The sequence below is a fragment of the Gopherus evgoodei genome, chromosome 2 (assembly GCF_007399415.2).
Source record: "Gopherus evgoodei ecotype Sinaloan lineage chromosome 2, rGopEvg1_v1.p, whole genome shotgun sequence".
NCBI classification, from domain to species: domain Eukaryota; kingdom Metazoa; phylum Chordata; order Testudines; family Testudinidae; genus Gopherus; species Gopherus evgoodei.
In genome coordinates, this window is record NC_044323.1 from 201126880 (window position 1) to 201145758 (window position 18879).

General features: G+C 39.2%; 1 protein-coding gene across 1 annotated transcript in view; it reads right to left on the reverse strand.

Annotated features, from left to right (window-relative positions):
• LOC115646637 (cadherin-7) overlaps positions 1–18879 on the reverse strand; it is a 111031-nt gene that overhangs the window by 46706 nt on the left and 45446 nt on the right. Inside the window, exons 3-4 of the mRNA XM_030552678.1 lie at positions 8048–8342; positions 1192–1311 (exon numbers count right to left, since the gene is read on the reverse strand). Coding sequence (XP_030408538.1) covers positions 1192–1311; positions 8048–8342 — 415 coding nt within the window. The remainder of the gene's footprint in view (positions 1–1191; positions 1312–8047; positions 8343–18879) is intronic.

Consider the following 18879-nt stretch of genomic DNA (forward strand, 5'->3'; position numbering starts at 1 on the left):
AATTGTCCGACATTTCTCACAGAATTTTCATTTTCACTCTCTGAAGAGGAAATCTGGAGTCAGAAGACATCCCAAAGGAGACAACATTTACAAAATGGGAGAAGAGAATAAAAACACAGAACCGAGAGGAGTACAAAATAAAATCAGGCAGGAGGCAAGTCTTAATCTGTATTTCTTGTACAGAATATCATGAATGCTTAAATGTAAATAATAATGATAACAGTAACTGCAGCAGCTATGCAGCAGCTGGTGGCAAATGTTTACCAATATCACAATGATGAGTACAATATGCGGATCAAAGCAGAATGGAATAGAATAATGGATTCTTCTGCACAAAATGCTTGCAGGCCCACATTGTAAACCATAGAGTTTGTTACAGTCTACTTTTAAGTAAAATAAATGACACCGATTTGTCATGTGTGAAGAACATCTTGGAAATTTGTGCCAAAAATTACTTTCTCTGATGCTCAATCTCATTGTGTTGCTACAGATGTGTACTGAGATGGTGGAAAGTGGGAACAGGCTTCAGGTGGAGATGTTGAAATTTTGATAATTTCATCAAGAAATGTCTGAATTTTTTAACCATTTTTCATCCAAATCCACAACCCTACACCAACCTAAACGCCCAGATTTAAACCTGGACCCTAGCTGGTTTATGGCTTTGTATTGGTTCTGAGCTGGCTACTTGCATGTTGATGGGACTTCTTAAACAGGCACATCCGGAGAATTATGCTCATCTGAGAATGCCTAGAGACAATCCAGAAATGTTCAAAGTTTCAAAGGAACAATCTAGGCCAGGCCCCATACAGATATGGAGACTGGTTGAGACCCACAGTGAAGTTTTTGGCAGCAAAGATAAGTTTAGAAAGGTGGTCATATAGAAGAGGAATCTCAGGTAGCCTGAAGAAGGTTGGTGTGTGTAGGGGCAATGGACAAGGAAGCTGGTGAGATCACAGTGAGGGACAACACAGATAAAATATTTTCAAGTAGTTATATATTTCAAATGTATGTTGTTAATTTACAAACTAAACATGTTCTTGACATATGGAAATAAGATTGCTAAAACCACAATTAATTTTCTAACAACACACTGTACTAGCAGGTATCCCGTCTGAGTTTCAAACAAATGTGGTATAAACTATATTTCAGCATTATTGCGGACTTATCTGTGGGGGAACCTGAAAAAGTTACCTGTCTTTGGCTCCACAGAAAAGTAAGGTTGTCCTTGCAGAATACTGTACACCACTCTGGCACTGTTGCCGTAAGTAGGGTCATCTGCATCAGTAGCTGTTACCTGAACCACAGAAGTTCCTATAAAAGGTTTAAGACACTACTTTAGTTAAATGTCCCACAGTTCTGAATTACATTAATGCAATAAACTAGACTTACAAACAACATTATATTTTTTCCATCCCTCTGCTTCCACATAGCATAGCAGGTGACTGCCCACCCTACATTTCCACACTGATCCCACTCAGAATGTTAGCTCACCTTTCTAAATGACTACTACAGGCTACTAAGATACAAGTTTGCAACATCAGTACAGATTAACAGCTGCCCTTTAAAACCTCCTCACCAAATGTATAAACAGTACATAATCTTATTGAATATTGTAATATTTTGCCTTTACAGTTATTTTTCATTCTGATGAAAGAGCTGGCTTGGTTGTTTTTGTGACGTACGTACTTTAGTAGTCCACAAGATAGGTACACCACAGTAAATGGTAGTGAGAACCACCCCACATTGCCCCATCAATGTAGCTCAGTCCTGACCTGGAGGGACCAGATTTAAGTATGAGGGACATTCATTCCCTATGACCACTTAATGTTTGACCGCAGTGATCAGACTACCAATAAGGGAATGCATTAGGGCCCCTGTGATGGTAATTTGCTATGTAAACACTTGACCACCCAGAAATGGGTTGACACCCCAACTCATTATTAGCTATGGCAACAACTCTATACATGCCTCATCCCCACCACCCTTCCCTGTCTGGGGCCAACTGGGGAAAGAAAACTTTTAGCCCCTTTAAGGACTGCCTCTCCTCATTTTCCTCTCCTCTTTCTGGGCCCTCAGCCTCCTCATTGGCTTGGGGAGGGGAGGCTGGCTGGCTGGAAGGGTTCAGCAAAAGCCCATTGGCTCCCATGCAACTGATGAGAGGATTAATAAGACGCTTCCTTTGCCTGAGGTATCATTCTGCATCTGGGATGAACAACTCCCACTCTGCCCCTTTTTGGGATTAGAGAACAACTGGGTTTCTGGGCGTTGGGGCTTGCATCAGGCTAGTCAGCTTTTGGGAGCTGGGAAAGAATTTTTCTCTGTCAGATCAGACAGGGAATGGTGGGTTTTTGTCACCTTCCTCTCAGCAACCTACAGACCTGGTAGGTACTTAAGACCTTTGATTCAGTACTTTAAATTGGTTTTACAGCGTGATCTACAATGAAAGCTAATACGGAGGCCTAGTTTAACCCTGCCAGAATCCTTAAATTTGGCATGTATGAATATTATAACTATTATTCAATATTCTGTGCTCCTTGTGAATGCCAGGCTTACTATGTTGGAATTTACAATGTCTCTAAGCATTGCCAGTGGAGCTTACAAGGTCTGCAAATATTGCAAGTGATGCTTACAACATCTTCAGACGGTAAGGTCTTTGTTCACTGCTCATGGTTTTTTCAAGGTCTACAAACAAGTGTCTGCAAGGAAATGATAAGCTCTGCAGACACAACACAGGGAGCTTGTAAATTCTTCAAATCTAACTGTGCTTGTATACTTTCAAACTCCAATGATGAAGCCAAATGAGCTTCTAAACTTCATGAGAGGAAAAGATCAGGGACTTATTAAATTATTAAACCATTCTTTAGTGCACTTGGATCTCCTCTGGAGTGAAGATAAGTCCCTTCATACAAATATCTCCCGCAGAAAACTTTCTAGGTAGGAAACCTTTCATATAGAAATCTTTCTACCATGTGTGTTTCTGAGCAGATATTCTATAAAGGACTTTTTTACAAAAGAAATGTTGTGCGCAACCTACTTATTTATGTATATGATATTTAGCATGTAGAAGCCTTTGTGTAGCAAATTTTCAGCATAAAATCACCTCAGATAGAAAGTTTTCTATGTGACGGTTGTGTATAGAAAATTACCCCTGGGAGGAAGATGTGTTCTAAGGGAAGTACAAGACAAGGTTTGGAGAGTAAGTACTGGTAGCTCTCAGAAAATGCAGCTAGTGACAAAAAGACCTGATAGTCTTGCTTTTGGGTCTCTCAAGGAACAGAACATGCATGCCTCCACCCCCCACCCCTACTCCACTGTTGTAACCTTATATAAGTTAACAAGATTTTTATTTCATTCTCTTCCAAAAGTTTATTAAAATAATTTAAAATAGCAGTGGAAAGAAATGGAAGTGCTTGGAAGTTTTACTTAACAAAAGAAAAGACAAGAAAAATCTCATTGCCAAAAGTTTGTTAAAACAGATTTAAAGACAACTATCTGTATTACTTAAAAACACTAATAGATTTTTCTATTGTAGTTACAATTCAAAACCAACACTTTTAAGTGAGGAAATTGGAAGTTAAGATTCCTACATCAACTTTAAAGCTACCTGTTACTTCTGACCAATTTTCCTCATATAATATTCAAATATATGCTATATAACCTCACTAGCCCATGGACAGTTCTACATATTAGCTTGTAAGGTATGAACCCACCTACTACTTATAGACCACAGACCCAAACCCTTTCTGGCCTCCAGGTATGAGATAGGTATGCTACATCTTGCAATTGATACTCCACATACAAACCACACCCCACTTTATTCCCCTTCTGTCACCAGTAATAAACTGTTAGCCCCAATGAATCTCATTCACCATCCCAAACTCCAGATACAAGCAAAAGATTAATCTGCACCATATCCACCTACATATGTGGGCTGTGGAACACACAGCAAAATACACATCCTCACAATGTCTTGTGGTTCACTTATACTTGTATAGGCCAAAAGTAAGAGTATAAATTATTTTATCCTCTGTACTTGCCAAGGAGGTTTCTTCCTTTTCTTTTAGATGTGGATGTAGCCACAATTATCCATGCCTTAGTCACTTCCAGGTAGGACCTCTGTAATTAGGCTACACCTTAAACTCTTCCAGAAAATACAGGTAGTGCAGAATGGGGCAATGTGCTTATTAAATGGTGTTTCATGCAGGGAGCAAATATTACTATATATATAGAGAGAGAATTATAATAATCTGAAACCCGTGACCTAACTACTCTCTTATTTAAACATTTGGGGGACAGCAGCAGGACATTTGGAGTCAGGAAACCTTGGCTTTAGAACTCATTCCCACTTTGATTCACCAGAGCCCAGATTTGGTGCCATTCAGGAAATGCTGCTAAAGGTCACCTATTCTCCCAGGGTATTCATGTTGGTAAAAGGTTGCTTGAGGTTAACTGGTTGTTACAGAGGAGCTTATTTGGGGGTTTGAAGGTGTTTGTAGGTTTTTAAAGATTATAAGTACCTCGAGAAAAAGTGGTATGGGAAGCAGGGGTTTTAAATGAGGTTGTGCAAGGAATATTGGGGAGAAGATTGCTTTTAAGGCTGACATGGTCCTGTTTTTAGTGACTGGCTATGCTTGATAAAGGTCTGGTTTAAAAAATTTAAATAAATAAAAATTGTAAGCCCCTGCAGAGTTGACCAGTGGCACAATAACAGATTAAAAATAAATAAATGTAATAAATCACCATACAATGAAAGCCCGTACCATTATACATCATATATGTAACAGGACAGACATGTTTCTTTTATGTGGTAATGGAGAGGATTTCTTGTAAATGAAAAATTGGCAGAGCAAAGATACAGAATTAAGGTAGGCGTAAAAATCTTAATTTTCAGTCTCCTTACTTTTGAAGCACATAGGGCCAGATTTTCAAGTGTTTTGCAAATCCATTTTTTTAGATGCTTATGTGGGAGCTTTTGCATACTAAGCCCTTTTGAAATTCCAGCCTATATCATTAGATCCATTCGCAAAGGGGGGTATTTTTTTTGTTTGAAATATAACATTCTGTTACATTTTTAAAATAAGCAAAATACATTGTCATTCATAACTCTATCCATAATTTAATGTTTTATTGTCTCTGACATTCCTATAGGCCATACTTTTTGAGCTTTTTTATTTCCATGGAAAAATTTGAAACCATCAAGATTTAGTGATTTAGGTTGGACATTAGGAAAAACTTCCTGTCAGAGTGGTTAAGCAGTGGAATAAATTGCCTACAGAGGTTGTGGAATCTCCATCATTGGGGATTTTTAAGAGCAAGTTGGACAAACACCTGTCAGGGATGGTCTAGATAATACTTAGTCCTCCCCTGCAAGGGACTGGACTAGATGAGGTCCCTTCAAATTCTATGATTCTGTGAAGATATCTCCCTGCCCAGTATTTTCATAAAAAGTCCAATCCAAAGCCCACTGAAGGAAAGACTCTGGCTTCAATAGTCCTCAGATAACGTTCTAAATATTTGCCAAATGTAATGTAGAATCATCATGCTTACATAATAATACTATTTGGAAGCGTGGGGTTATAGTTCTCATGCTTTTATAGTTCATTTTGGTTTATAAACCTGTGATCTTTTTTCATTCTGTTTCATATTCAGTTAAGGAATCTTTTGTCATGGATATAATTTTAGACAAAATAGGAGAGAGATACTTTGTTCCCCCTTAATATTTCACGAATGCTGTAGATGTTTAATTAGAAATTATGTGATATGAATAAACTATGAATCAATGTGACTATGTAAGATAAATGCCACACAAGGACTTCATGCTACTAAACCCTTAATCCAATATTAATGTAGTATTCAGTATTACTATAATGCAAACTCCAAAGATGTTTAAAATGCATTATTCTAGAAATCTCAAAGGAGGTGCAATTCAGTCCCATGCAGAGGTCAGCAGAAAGCCTCCGCACCACTCAAGTCCCACTTAAGCTCCATTTTGAGTAGGTAAGTAGGAGTTAAATGGTATATATACTTCGTGCTGATCCCCTGCTTAGGGGAGAATTTCACTCAGTCATTTATGTTGGTGAAGCAGCAAAAGAATATGTGAAAGTAGCTCACATTAAACAATTGTGTGGGTGTTCTCTACCATATAGAATGACACTAGTGTGAGTTGCTATTTAATGGCAAAAGAATCAGGTGCACAATCCAGTTTCAAATGCACAACCAAAAAATTGTTTCCTGTTATATTTTGAGGGGGAAAGCCCTCACCTTTAGTGTGGCACTTACAATATAAATCAATGTGGGAAAAGGCAGAAGTTACACCGGGAGGAAAGATGGAGATATTGTTCTTCAGTGTGCAAGATACAGAAGTTAGATGCTTTAAAACCTTACTTCCTGTTGCACTCTGGATGAATTCATTTGAGCGAACACTTTAAGAATGATATATATTTAGTACAAAGATGACTGAAAACAGTGATGCTGCAGTAAAAGTAGCTTAACCCTGGGAGAGGTCACTTAGTCTGAAACATTGGTATTTTGGTTTTTTCTTGTTAATGAATATATTGCTCTTAAACTTTTGGATTATTTGTTCTTAAAAGTCTCTTGAGTTATCTGAATTATCTTCTCTTTCCAGAGTACAGCAGGAAACAGTTTTTAGAAGTATCTGTCCTCTTCACCTTCCCCCTAATGTTTTACAAGAATATTGATCTCTCTCTTTCCTTCAAATGTTACTCCTGCCTCTTCTGACACTGATCTAGAATGAAATGATCATGAACAAATGCAAAATATCAACTGAGGGATCATATCTATGACTTCTGCTAAGTAAAATCAAATGGCAGTAGCAACATTCTACTTATGTTCTCTCTGCTAATATTTTGGGGGATTTCAAGTGAGCATCCTTTATTTGTAATGGTGACTAATGATTTCAGTAGAGTCCTAAATAAAGATATTTTTTTTTGTTCTCTCTCCTCCTTTCATTTTGGAACCGTAACACAGGGCTTGCTAACATACAAAAGTGAAACTGAAAAAAACTAAAATGATTATAATTCACACCGTTAGTGCAAGTCTGTGTGTGGACTTTGTTCATTCAGACTGAATGCCCTGTTTTGATATTACTTAAATCATTAAAAAATCAATTTAAATTACATTGGCATAGGGCAGTCTTAATCTGAAAGAAGAGTGTCCACACATACAGTTGCAAAGTAACTGAAGTAACAAAAGGTTTGAATTACAACATATTTAGTTTTTTTTTCTATTCCAGTTTATGCATAGACAAGCCCTTAGCTCGGAACAAAACTATTTGTAAGTGAGTCAGTTTCTGGACTGGATTCTCAGCTGGTGTAAATCAGCATAGCTCCATTGAAGCCAATAGAACATTGCCAATTTACACCTGTTAAGGAGAAGGTCCTTTAAAATGACTAAATAATGGTTCTGAATGTAGATAGGGTTTAGATGTGCCTTGTTCATTTTGCTATATTCCAGTAGAATACTTGAACTACTTACAAGGCTTCACTCTCTAATTCCAATAAACTTCAAAACTCTTTTAAGTTGGGTCAAGTTCTGCTCTTGGGTCCATGCATGTGTTTCCACAGAGCATAATTGGGCTATTACAAATGAGGTACAGTTCTAACACACCAATATAAGCAATACATACTAAACACTTTATGTACTAAATGGCTTTTAAAGGAATTTGTTCATAATGGAGTTGATGTATACAAAAGTAGATATTATCACTTCTCTGTGCCAGAGCATAGGTGTGAAACTTTCTGTTCTTAATGAGAATTATAAAACAAAGGTTCTGGGCACTGAAATGAGAAGTACACCATAAAACGCCTATCTAAATCCCTGTATAGCTAATTTAAGTTTTTCTACATTTTTGAAAGAATAAATATTTTCTAAAGCCTTATTTTCCCATCAAGCATGCAAACATCCAACTGTTGCAGGTGGCTCATAGATAATTAAATAGTTTGGTGTAATACTGTAAAAAATAATGACATTTTAAAAAAGGTAATACGAACAGATTTCCCAAGACATGAACAATGTATTCTCTACTTACCCACGGGCGACATCTCAGGAACCCCAGCAGTGTAAGGGCCATCCAGAAATTTTGGTTCATTGTCATTGATGTCTTGAATCTTAATGACGAACTCCGACTCTGGTTCCACAGGTTTATTAGTCAGCCTATCTAGTGCTTGTGCTCGGAGCGTGTAGTAGGCCTGCTCTTCCCGATCCAGCCTCTTTGTAGCATGAATATCCCCAGTGTTCTCATCAATAATGAAAATGGAACTTGCCCCTTCGCCTGACAAGATGTATTTGATGGAGCCATCTCCTTTATCAACATCAGAGTGAAGCTGGTGAAAAATTGATGAGAGATGAGATTAACTTACAAGAGAGTCAGTGATATGGAGGTATGTAAAACTAATTCTTGTCATGCAGCAGTACATGAAATTCTATTGTTCTTGGAAAGATAAGCTGAATGTTTATTGTGTGCAGCATGTGAAAGACTATTAAAATCTGTCAGCTTGCTCTTGTGAGCAAGAAAATGTCTTTCCTTTCTGTATGCAATCTCACTTTCAAAAGCATTTTATGACATTTCAAAACAACAGTAGCCTCCTGCTGTATTTCAGTTCTAGAATGCTGTCTGTTCTTAAATAGGTGTAACCATGTAGTAGCTATCAATGGCTGTCCTACAGGATGTTTGTGATTTTGGAGCAAAGTTACTATCAACTAAATCTCAATAATTGTTTCTTCGCTTTTGGGTACCCTAGATCAGCTGCAAGATAGTTTTCCCAGTGCTCATTGTACAAAATAGTCTGGAAGAATCAGACTAGATTAGAGAATCAAGGAGTCTTGCTCTGCTACTAACATAATGTATATCCTTGAACCAGTCACTTCATCATGTGCCTCAGTTTCCTCATATGTAAAATGTGGATAACCCTTACCAGCCTGCAAAGAGTTGCACTAGTGCTAAAAATTATTATTTCACTGAGATCAAGATGAAGTTCACAAAATTTCATCCAAAACATGATCAAAATGCAATTTTGTAATACAAATGGCAGAAGAATAGATCAGTAAAAACCTGGAAAATAGTCACACCTTTCTATGCTCCAGGAATGATATCAGTTTATTCATTATACATCATCTAAAGCCTGTCCTAAAATACAACCAATCTGCACCTACATAGGTAGTAATAGCACCGTATGCCACAGCTGCATTTCATGGCTGGAACCAGCCGTGCTTCACACAGGTATGTGGCTAGAACTTGAAAAGAACCAAGAGATGGCCTAACACCTTTATATAATGTCTACCACTTCACAGCACAATTATTATGGGACAAAATAAAGGTAACAGAACCCACACATGCACACCCCCAATTCCCCCCTCCTTCCCCCACACAATAAAGCCCCAAACAAACAAAAAAACATTTCTGTAGGGAACAAGTGAAAACACTAGTCATGTGCACTTTAGCACCTGCTGTTTTGTTAAAAGATTATGTTACTTGAGGACAATGACAAAGATGTTCAAACTGTTTGCTTCTCTTATCCTCTTTGGAACATCTTTTACCCCATATCAAAAGATGTTTGTACTTTACCTGTTTGTACTTTACCGTCATGGTTGAGCCTGTTTGTACTTTACCGTCATGGTTATCATTCTTTCCATCACTAATATATATTTTTTTCTCAGCTGGGAGTATCACTAGGATTGTAATCACTGCCAGAATTCATTGGCAGAAAATTGCTGTCTGAGTCAGAACTTAATACAATTGCAAAAGGCCTGTGTCATTTCAGCAGTGAAAAATCAGAGACCAATTTTGAATTTTTCAAATGGATAAAGAGCTACATATTACTTATACATTACCTAGCTTATATCCTCTGGATAGCTATTGTTTATGCAGTTGCAGTATGCTCCTTCTACCAATCTTAATAGATGGACTGCAGTCTGAGCTTTTAGTGGATAACTGATACTCTTTGGACTGAAAGAATGACCAGCAATATTCTTTGATAGTACAAAATTCAGGCTGGGGGTGAGCTACACTCACTGCACATTTTATTAAAATTACAGAATATTTGTTCTACTAAATCTTTAAAAAAGAGTGCCCCAGGCTCAACTAGCTGCAGAAGCACTCCCTACTTACTTAATCCTAGGGAAAACCCTATATCACCACAGAAGGCACTGTGGTGCTCTCATTCTTTAAGAACACCCTAAAAAGTTTGTTTAAACACTTTTTTGAATATTTTAGTACCAGCATGAGAATAATGAAAGTTCTGTGCAAGGAACAATGTAAAAAATTCAACTGCACTGAAAGGATCCAGATAGCTGGAGAATGTACACATCAACCTTGCTTTAGGTCTCTTTAGTGTAAGTCTACTGTGAACATGGAGGAAGTAACTCACCTTGTAGACTGAGCACAGGACTTAGACTCAGGAGTTCTGGGCTCTACTTCCATCTCTGCCACTGACTATTAATGTGTCTGTGGACAAGTCACACTCTCAGTTATTCAGTTTCCCCAACTGAAAGTGGAATATTTACCCAGGTCAGAGTCTAAAGCTTTGTAAAGATTAATAAATGTCTGCAAAGTACTTTGAGACCCTGGGAAGGGCTAAATATTGATATTTGGCCTTGTAACTGACCTGGGTTGATCCTGCAGGATTAATATTCAGAATGATATGGTGCCACTTCTGCAGCACTCTTTGCCAGCTGTTTTCCAGGAAAACCCTACTCTGGAACTCTGTGTGGAAGAGTTCCAGAGAGTTTCTGCAAATCAGATTGTGTGTAAGGTAGAGTAGTATTGCTCTGTGGCAACGCCCTCAACATGCTCTCCACTGCACTTGTGATTTCTCACATAGAAATCCAAGAGGGACCTAGCACAGAAGTCTAAAAGGGGGCCCAGCCTGTAGTAGGGCAAATACGTTATGATTTCAGGGGAGAGGTTATCCAGTAAAGCAACATAAATGACTCATGTCTCTGCAGAGGGGGTGGTCCCAAGGATCCAAAGAGTTTGGAAGTTTTGCCCACTCTGGAGTTTCCCTAACTCATTGCCTTTCAGGCACAATTTGTAGGAAATCAGAGAGATCTCCTATCCCCACCAGCCACAGATTTCTTTACAAGAGGCCATAATTAGGGGGGAATGGTCTTCATTACTTTCTCTGAACCCAAACTTTTTTTTCAAGGATTTCAGATCACTTCATTTCATGAAAGGACTGTATGTTCCCCCCAATTCCTAGTGCCTCCATGCAAGTCCACCTTTAGTCAATTCCCCATATAAGCTACCCCACACATACACACATGTGGGGATCTAGGTCACCTTATCTCTATCTTCCAAGATCTGTTGAATGGGCTCAGATGCCTCTCAGCTGAGCCCCAAGCACATCTACTATTAGGCTTTGTAGGTTCTATGGTTTAATCTTCCCTGGCATGCATTGTGCACAAGAGCTCACGAGAAATAAAACTGAAGGCACCAGCTCTAAAAGAGAAAACACCGAATGCATCCTTAACAGTGGGAGGATGTTGCCATAATCAGGAAGATTTAGGGAGAACTAACAACTCTAGAAAGGCAGGGCCATGTTAGCCTGTTGGGAGTGAGGAGATCTCCAGAGGTTTGGTAGTTATCTGAACTACATATAAACATTTTTTGAGGTGTATGTATCACTAATGACAATTATTTTCACTGTGTGCTTGACACTGCAAGTTGCTGAGAGCCCTTAACTCCCAATGAAATCAACAGGAATAAATGTCAGTTAGCGTTTCACAGGATCGATCCCTAAAAAACCATCACTTTAAAATATTCTTGTGCATATGTGTGTGAGATATACAGTGATCTCTTTAGATTTTGACCAGCAAAGACACTACTTCTCTAATAAAAAAATAAACCAAATTCTGTCCTCAGTACACCCATGGGACCTGCTGAACCTGAAGGGCTAAACCTTAGGATACAGTCTGACCTGCTATGTTTGTATTTATTTAATTAGGACAACAATTACTCTGCCATTGAGGGTCTAACAAATGACTAGTCCATTTCTTTCAGATTCACTGACACTAAATGCTCTATGCTTTCAGACATCTTGTGGGTTGTGATTCACAGGGCCAATGATAACATCATTTTCCATTACTTAGAATTATTGTGTGCTATTGTAGTATCTCCTATAGAGCTAAAAATCTATTTCCATCAATAACTATGGATACCTGTGCACTAGAGTCAATTTATCTGACCAGCAAGACTCTCCCTGACTTCTGGAGGCATGGACTGCTATTTCCCTGGTTTCAGACTCCCTCAAAATAGGTGGAATGCTAATATTCCTGTCTTCCTCTTTCTAACATTAAATACATTTTAAATCTATATCTGAAGCTGTTCCTCATGGTGACAGGATTGTTAATGGATCCTGTTTCATTGCAAGGTCCAGAGATGCAAAGCCTGGGGCAGGGTAGAAAAGACAAAGATAGAAAGAATATGAGGAGCTGCAGGCTTTCCACCACCAACAGGATCACAAAGGCTGTGGTGAGAAAGAGGGAGAGAAAAAGAGTATGAGATACTGCAGTATTCACAGATTCAAAAATATTGGGCTTTTGAATCAAATATAGATACTTATTCTCAGCATAACTAAGAAAGTCTCTTGAAGAGGAGTCACCACACTTCACCCCTTTTCTATCCCACTATGAAACGTATGAGAAAGGAATGGGGGACAGAGGAGAACTGATTCCTCATTCATAGTTCTCTGTACTGTGGTGATGACACAAATGTACCTGCTCTCTTGTCTTAACACGAAAACCGAGCAGGGATGATGGGGAGATAGGAGGATGAGGGTTGGGGGAAGTAATAAAGAAAGACAAAATGGCAGAACTCTCTGTTTTGGCTCTACAATTGTAGACTCTTCAGGTCTTGTGTCCAGGCAACAGTTTGGATGAGCTAGGTCCTTGGCAGCACCTGTCATAAACAGATGGTTAAGGGTTAATGTCTCTTTTACCTGTAAAGGGTTAACTAGCTCAGTAAACCTGGAACACCTGACCAGAGGACCAATCAGGAGACAAGATACTTTCAAATCTTGGTGGAGGGAAGCCTTTGTCTGTGCTTTTTGGGTTTTTTCTTTGTTCTCTATGGGTTCTGAGAGGGACCAGATGTATACAGACTCTCCAATTTTCTGAAACAGCCTCTTCTGTTCAATTTAGTAAGTACCAGTTAGAAAGGCGGTTTAGTCTTTTGATTGTTTTCTTTATTTGCAAATGTGTATTTTGCTGGAAGGATTGTATCTCTGTTTGCTGCAACTTGTATTTGTGCTGGGGGGAGGATTCTCTCTAGTGTCTATAAACTGAAAGACCCTGTAACATTTTCCATCTTGATTTTACAGAGACAATTTTTACTTTTTTTCTTTCTTTTATTAAAAGCTTTTCTTTTTAAGAACCTGATTGATTTCTTTTTTATTTCTAAGACACATGGGGAGGGGGTCTGCACTCACCGGGGAATTGGTGGGAGAAAGGAGAGAAGGGGGGAGGAAAAGCCTGATTTCTCTCTGTGTTAGGATCACTGTCTCTCTCTCAGGGAGAGTCTAGGAGGGGGAGAGAAGGGCGGGAAGGTGAATTTCCTCTCTGTTTTAAGATTCAAGGAGGTGAATCACAGAGATCTCCCAGTGTTACCCAGGGAGGGGAGAATCGGGGAGGAAGAAAGGAGGGGGGAATGGTTTATTTCCCTTTGTTGTGAGACCCAAGGGGTTTTAGGTCTTGGGGTCCCCAGGGAAGGGTTTGGGGGCCAGAAAGTGTCCCAAAACACTATATTTTGGGGTGGTGGCAGCTCTATCATTTCTAAGCTAGTAATTAAGCTTAGAGGGGTTCATGCAGGTACCCCATCTTTTGGATGCTAAGGTTCAGAGTGGGGAATCGTACCTTGACAGCACCCTTCTCCCCATTCTCTCCCCTCCCCACTTCCCGGCCCCCATCTCACCAAAAAGACTGAATATGGATTGTGAAGTGAAGGGGACACACTCACAACTACCTGATGCCATCCCATTGGCAAGACTGACAAGTGGGCTGGGAGGGAATGCGCAGCCACATGCCCAGATGAAACTAAAGGCACTTTTCAAATATTAAATTGTCCGAAGATGGAATGAAAGTAGGGGGAATGTCAAACAAAATTATCTTATCAAAGACTATATTTGCCTCCTTTCTTTCCCATCTTATTCATTTCAATGGTCACGAACAACAATGCTGTTATTAAATACTTAATATTATTAGATTTACTATTTTCTTTGATTGTAACTATGCAATTTTGCCATATATTTTTATATTGTTGTTTGTATTGGCATTTTCAATTATGATTGTTAATTTAAAATTAGTTACATATTTCCATAAAATATATACCTGTACAATATTTGTTATATGGGAGGGCATTTGGGGATCAAGACTCAGTGAACTGGAATCATTTCAACCTGAGTTAAAGTTTCAATCTGGAATGAAATTAGTCTATGTAGGGGTGTTGTCAAAATTAAATTTAATTTGGAGACTTGTCATATTCCTGTTAAAATCAGGGTGCACTCTCTCCCTGGCTCACACCCACTTACTTACCTTACTGTTCTCAAAATGGGTTCTTGACTACTGAGCACTTTTGAAAATCTAACCGTATATCATGAATTGCCATTTTGCCTCATCACAAAATCATGTGAAATAGAAATAGATAATTGTAATACACATAACTGATTGTAATACACATACACATACAAAGGCTTTTAATTCGCATCATTCACCTCACACCCAGGAGCTAGCCATAGTACTTCTCAGCCGATAATGATTTTCTTTTAGAAACTTGCTTCCAAAGAACACTGAGGAACAACTCCTGGAGGGCAAATGTTTCCTTTTGTTTTGTTTTGTTTTGTTATTTTATGTTACATTGCTGTACAATGCTAGGATCAAAGGGGAAAAACACTATTCTATGTTCTGCTTTTTAGTATAAGAATCAATATAGGGAAGGGATAAAGTAAAGAGAAAAGCACCAAATATAAATGTATGTCCAAAAATAACTATAATCTTAATCAGGGAATGTTAATGGGAGGGGGGACTATTTCTCTAATAATATGCTTTCTAAAGGCTTGACTTTTGTCATGGTGTCCAAGCCTTCAGTATCAGCAATGCCATCAAATGCTTGAATGGAACCAATGTAAATAGTTATGCCACAATGGCACTATTCACCCTTCTGACATACTAGCCACATGTGTTTGGCTCTCTTGCTTTGGGATCTTGAGCAGAAATTACTCCAGTAGAGGAACTAGCACCACAGTAACACAGGCAGAAACATCAAGGACTGCTCAGAATCTGGTCCAAACCAGAGCACAGCATTTGCTGGGCACTGGCCTGAAGATACAATGAGGAGCAGATGCCGACGGGAGCGCAGATTGCAGAAGAGACTAATATTGGCTTTGCAATGCAGAGACATGGTCAGAGGTCCAGAGATAATGGAGAGTACAGATCCATATGGGTCAGGAAGAGGAGCAGTGAGATATGAAGAAAAAAGACATCAGGGAGAACAGAACAGAGTAGACATGACACCATAGACCAGGGGTTCCCAACCTTGCTTTGCAGTTTGTGCAGGATAAGCCCCTAGCAGGCCACGAGATGCTTTGTTTACCTGAGCGTCCGCAGGTACGGCTGCTCGCAGCGCCCAGTGGCCATGGTTCGCCATTGTCCCACATATATTCTCCCCAGATATGGCCATAGACCATATCTGGGGAGAATGAAAGAAAAGCAGATGTCAGACATGGAAAGGGTGGGCACACCAGACATGGAGGTCAGAGTGATAACGGAGGAGGAGGGAAGGCACTGGGGTAGAAGAATATGGAGGGAAAAGATAACAGGAGAGATAGAAAGTGAAAGGAATGGAAGGCAAAAACAAAGAGCTATAGAGATGGTAAAAAAGAAAGAAAGCACAGAATAAAATAGAGAATGGGACTGATTTTGCAGTCTAGGGGTGGAGAAAGAATCTCTGGGATAGAATGGTAGCAGCTCACCAGCATTTTTAATATTCCAATTTGGGCACTGGATATCCTATGAATGTTTACAGCATTTTTTGCTGCTGGACAAGCATCATGTAACTGTAAATGTTTGCTGTAACTACTCTGTGTTTACAGAGAAACTATGTTCTCCAGGGAAAATTTGTATTAACAGTTTAATTATATATTAGGAGGCACAGTGAAGGCTGTAGTCAATTTAAAAAGATTCAGAATCAGCAAAATCAGGTGCTAGGAGCAGAAAAAAAGAGAAAAATGCAAGTGACCACACATGCACAGAGCAGTGAAAAAAATTAAGTATTTTTCAAAATTTAGAGTCACAGTCTCAGACCCTCCGCTGTTCCAGAGCTCTGAACAGCGTAATTGAGTGATAAAATGGAAGGAAATACAGCTTTAAGCAACTTTTGTACCTCACTAAGCTCTCCGGTTGCCATGGGTCATTGCAGTCTCTAGAGTAATTTAGAGCAGCCCAGAGCTGCTCTAAATTATGCGTGTTTTGAGAGCCTTCTTTAAGGGCCTCTGTGCTGGCTGATTGCCTCACCAACTCCTGCCCCTGTCGCCCTTCTGATACAAGTGGCAGTCAGAGAGATCGCATAGGGCTGGCTATGTCAACTCTAGCCAATCATCTTCTCTACTGTGATGCTGTATGATTGAAATATGACCATTTGAATCATTAATATTGCCTGTTAGACAACTGCGACAAATCTTGTACAACGTATGTCATGGAATGTGCCAATGGAAAAGATGATTTGCTAAGTATGATTATCCTGTTTATATGCATGTATCATTTTTGTGTCTGAAGTTATGAATAATGGCTATATATATCTATATATCAAATGTATTTGCTCCTGAGATAACACCTCCAAGGTAATTTATATCCAATCTGACCAGCACATTGTGAATGAACTATTCAAGTTGATGACCCATTAAATAACACTTAAATCTCACAATGGGCCACAGAAAAAGCTTCTTCCCACCTGGTGGTCCTTACTGTGGATGCTTTAGTCAAAATATGGGTAATGGCTGCTTCTATGAGTCATCAAAACATGCAAAGTTATGTGACTTGCTCATGTGACCCTGAACTCCATCTTGTGCCTGTAATTTTCCATAAACTAAGCACTCCCTCCACATGGGAGAAAGCATAAAAGAAGGACCCGTAAAGCATCTCCACTTTGCCTCTTTCCAGGGCTGGCTCTAGCTTTTTTGCTACCCCAAGTGGCGAAGCGAGGGGAAAAAAAAGAAATAAAGTCGATCAGCAGCACTTCAGCGGGAGCTCAATCATGCCGTTACCTCTCTTCCTCTTCGGCGGCTCTTTGGCAGCAGCTCTAAGAGGAAGAGAAGGACTGAGGGACTCACCGGCTAACTGCCGCCGAAGACCCAGATGTGCTGCACCTTTTCATTGGCTGCCCCAAGCACCTGCTTCCTTTGCTGGTGCCTGGAGCCAGCCCTGCCTCTTTCTGGCTCTGATCTCTGGACTATGGATTTACACTAAAAGGACCATATTTACTATGGTCAGAGGATCTTCCAATCTTATGTAAGTTACCACAGACTTTATAAGTGAACAGTCTGTAACATCACTGCTACAAACCTGATCCAATAACTTTGCAATGATTGTATGTATAAGACTTCCTTAACCATTTTAAATCTCTCCTCTTTCTTTTTTATAAATAAACCTTTAGATATTAGATAATAAAGGATTGGCAACAGTGTAGATTATTGGATAAAATCTGAGTTAAATATTGACCTGGCTATGGCTGATCTCTTGGAATTAGAGGACCCTATATGTGACTAAATTGGTTTTCAGTAACCATTCATCATAAGAGTCCAGTGTCTGGGTGGTAAAGCAAGGGCTGGAATGCCTAAGGAGACTGCATTTTAGACTTATTGTTAACCAGTATGGTGAGACAGAAGTTTACTTTTGTTACTGTCTTGGTATATCTTATGATAGAATAACCACCAGTTCGAGAGTGATACTGCCCTATTTCTCAGCAGTGTGTCCTGAATCTGCTATTCTCAGCTGTGACCCACTGTGACACATACGCCAGATGACTCTTCACTGATCCTGTTACGGAAGCTTTCTGGCCCTTTTTGGTGCTAGAGCAACACAAAGGGACCGGAGCTGAGAGTAGGCACTGGGTCACTGAGATCAAAAATTAAGAACTGTATTCATTTCCTCACAGGAAATATAGTTGCTAGCTCTTGAGGCCAAGTTTTGAATTGACAAGAGTACTCAACTGTCCTCTCACTCCTACAGCTCAAGGATTGAGACATTTGATGGGACAGTTTGGTGATGCATGCACTGCAAAAGCCACATGCAGTATCAGTTCTGTGAATAAGGAGGACATCACCCTTCCACACTGCCAACCCTCCAACTTCCACAAGCATTATAAATTTCCTTTAAAAAGACTCATTTTTTATTTTAATCTTTATATCTGTAAAGTAGCAAAAGAGCTTTTATGACGTACAGAGACTGTCTACTCTTCCAGACTGGTACTATATGGTGCTAATATCACACAGTCTAGCCCATATCAGATTTTTAAACACCCTGGGAGCCAACTGAACATTCATTGAACCAACACTCAAATAAAAAAATGTTGAAGCAAACACATCTGTATTGCTTGATAAATTATTATTCAATCATAATCCATGCCAATATTCTTAAACCTACTCCTCAAAAAATTTCAGTTATAATCTATGTAAGCCCTCAAGGTTCCTGAATGAAACACCAAGTTCAGATGACAGGGTCCGCCTAGGAATATGAGGTACTGTCATCTAAGGACTGGAGGTTGAATAATTAATAAGAAAATACAGAAAACTGGATGTGATAAGAGCAGCTAAGTCACACACATGTTCTATAACATGCACACAACTTTTTTTCCTCTCAAGCAATGTCACTCAA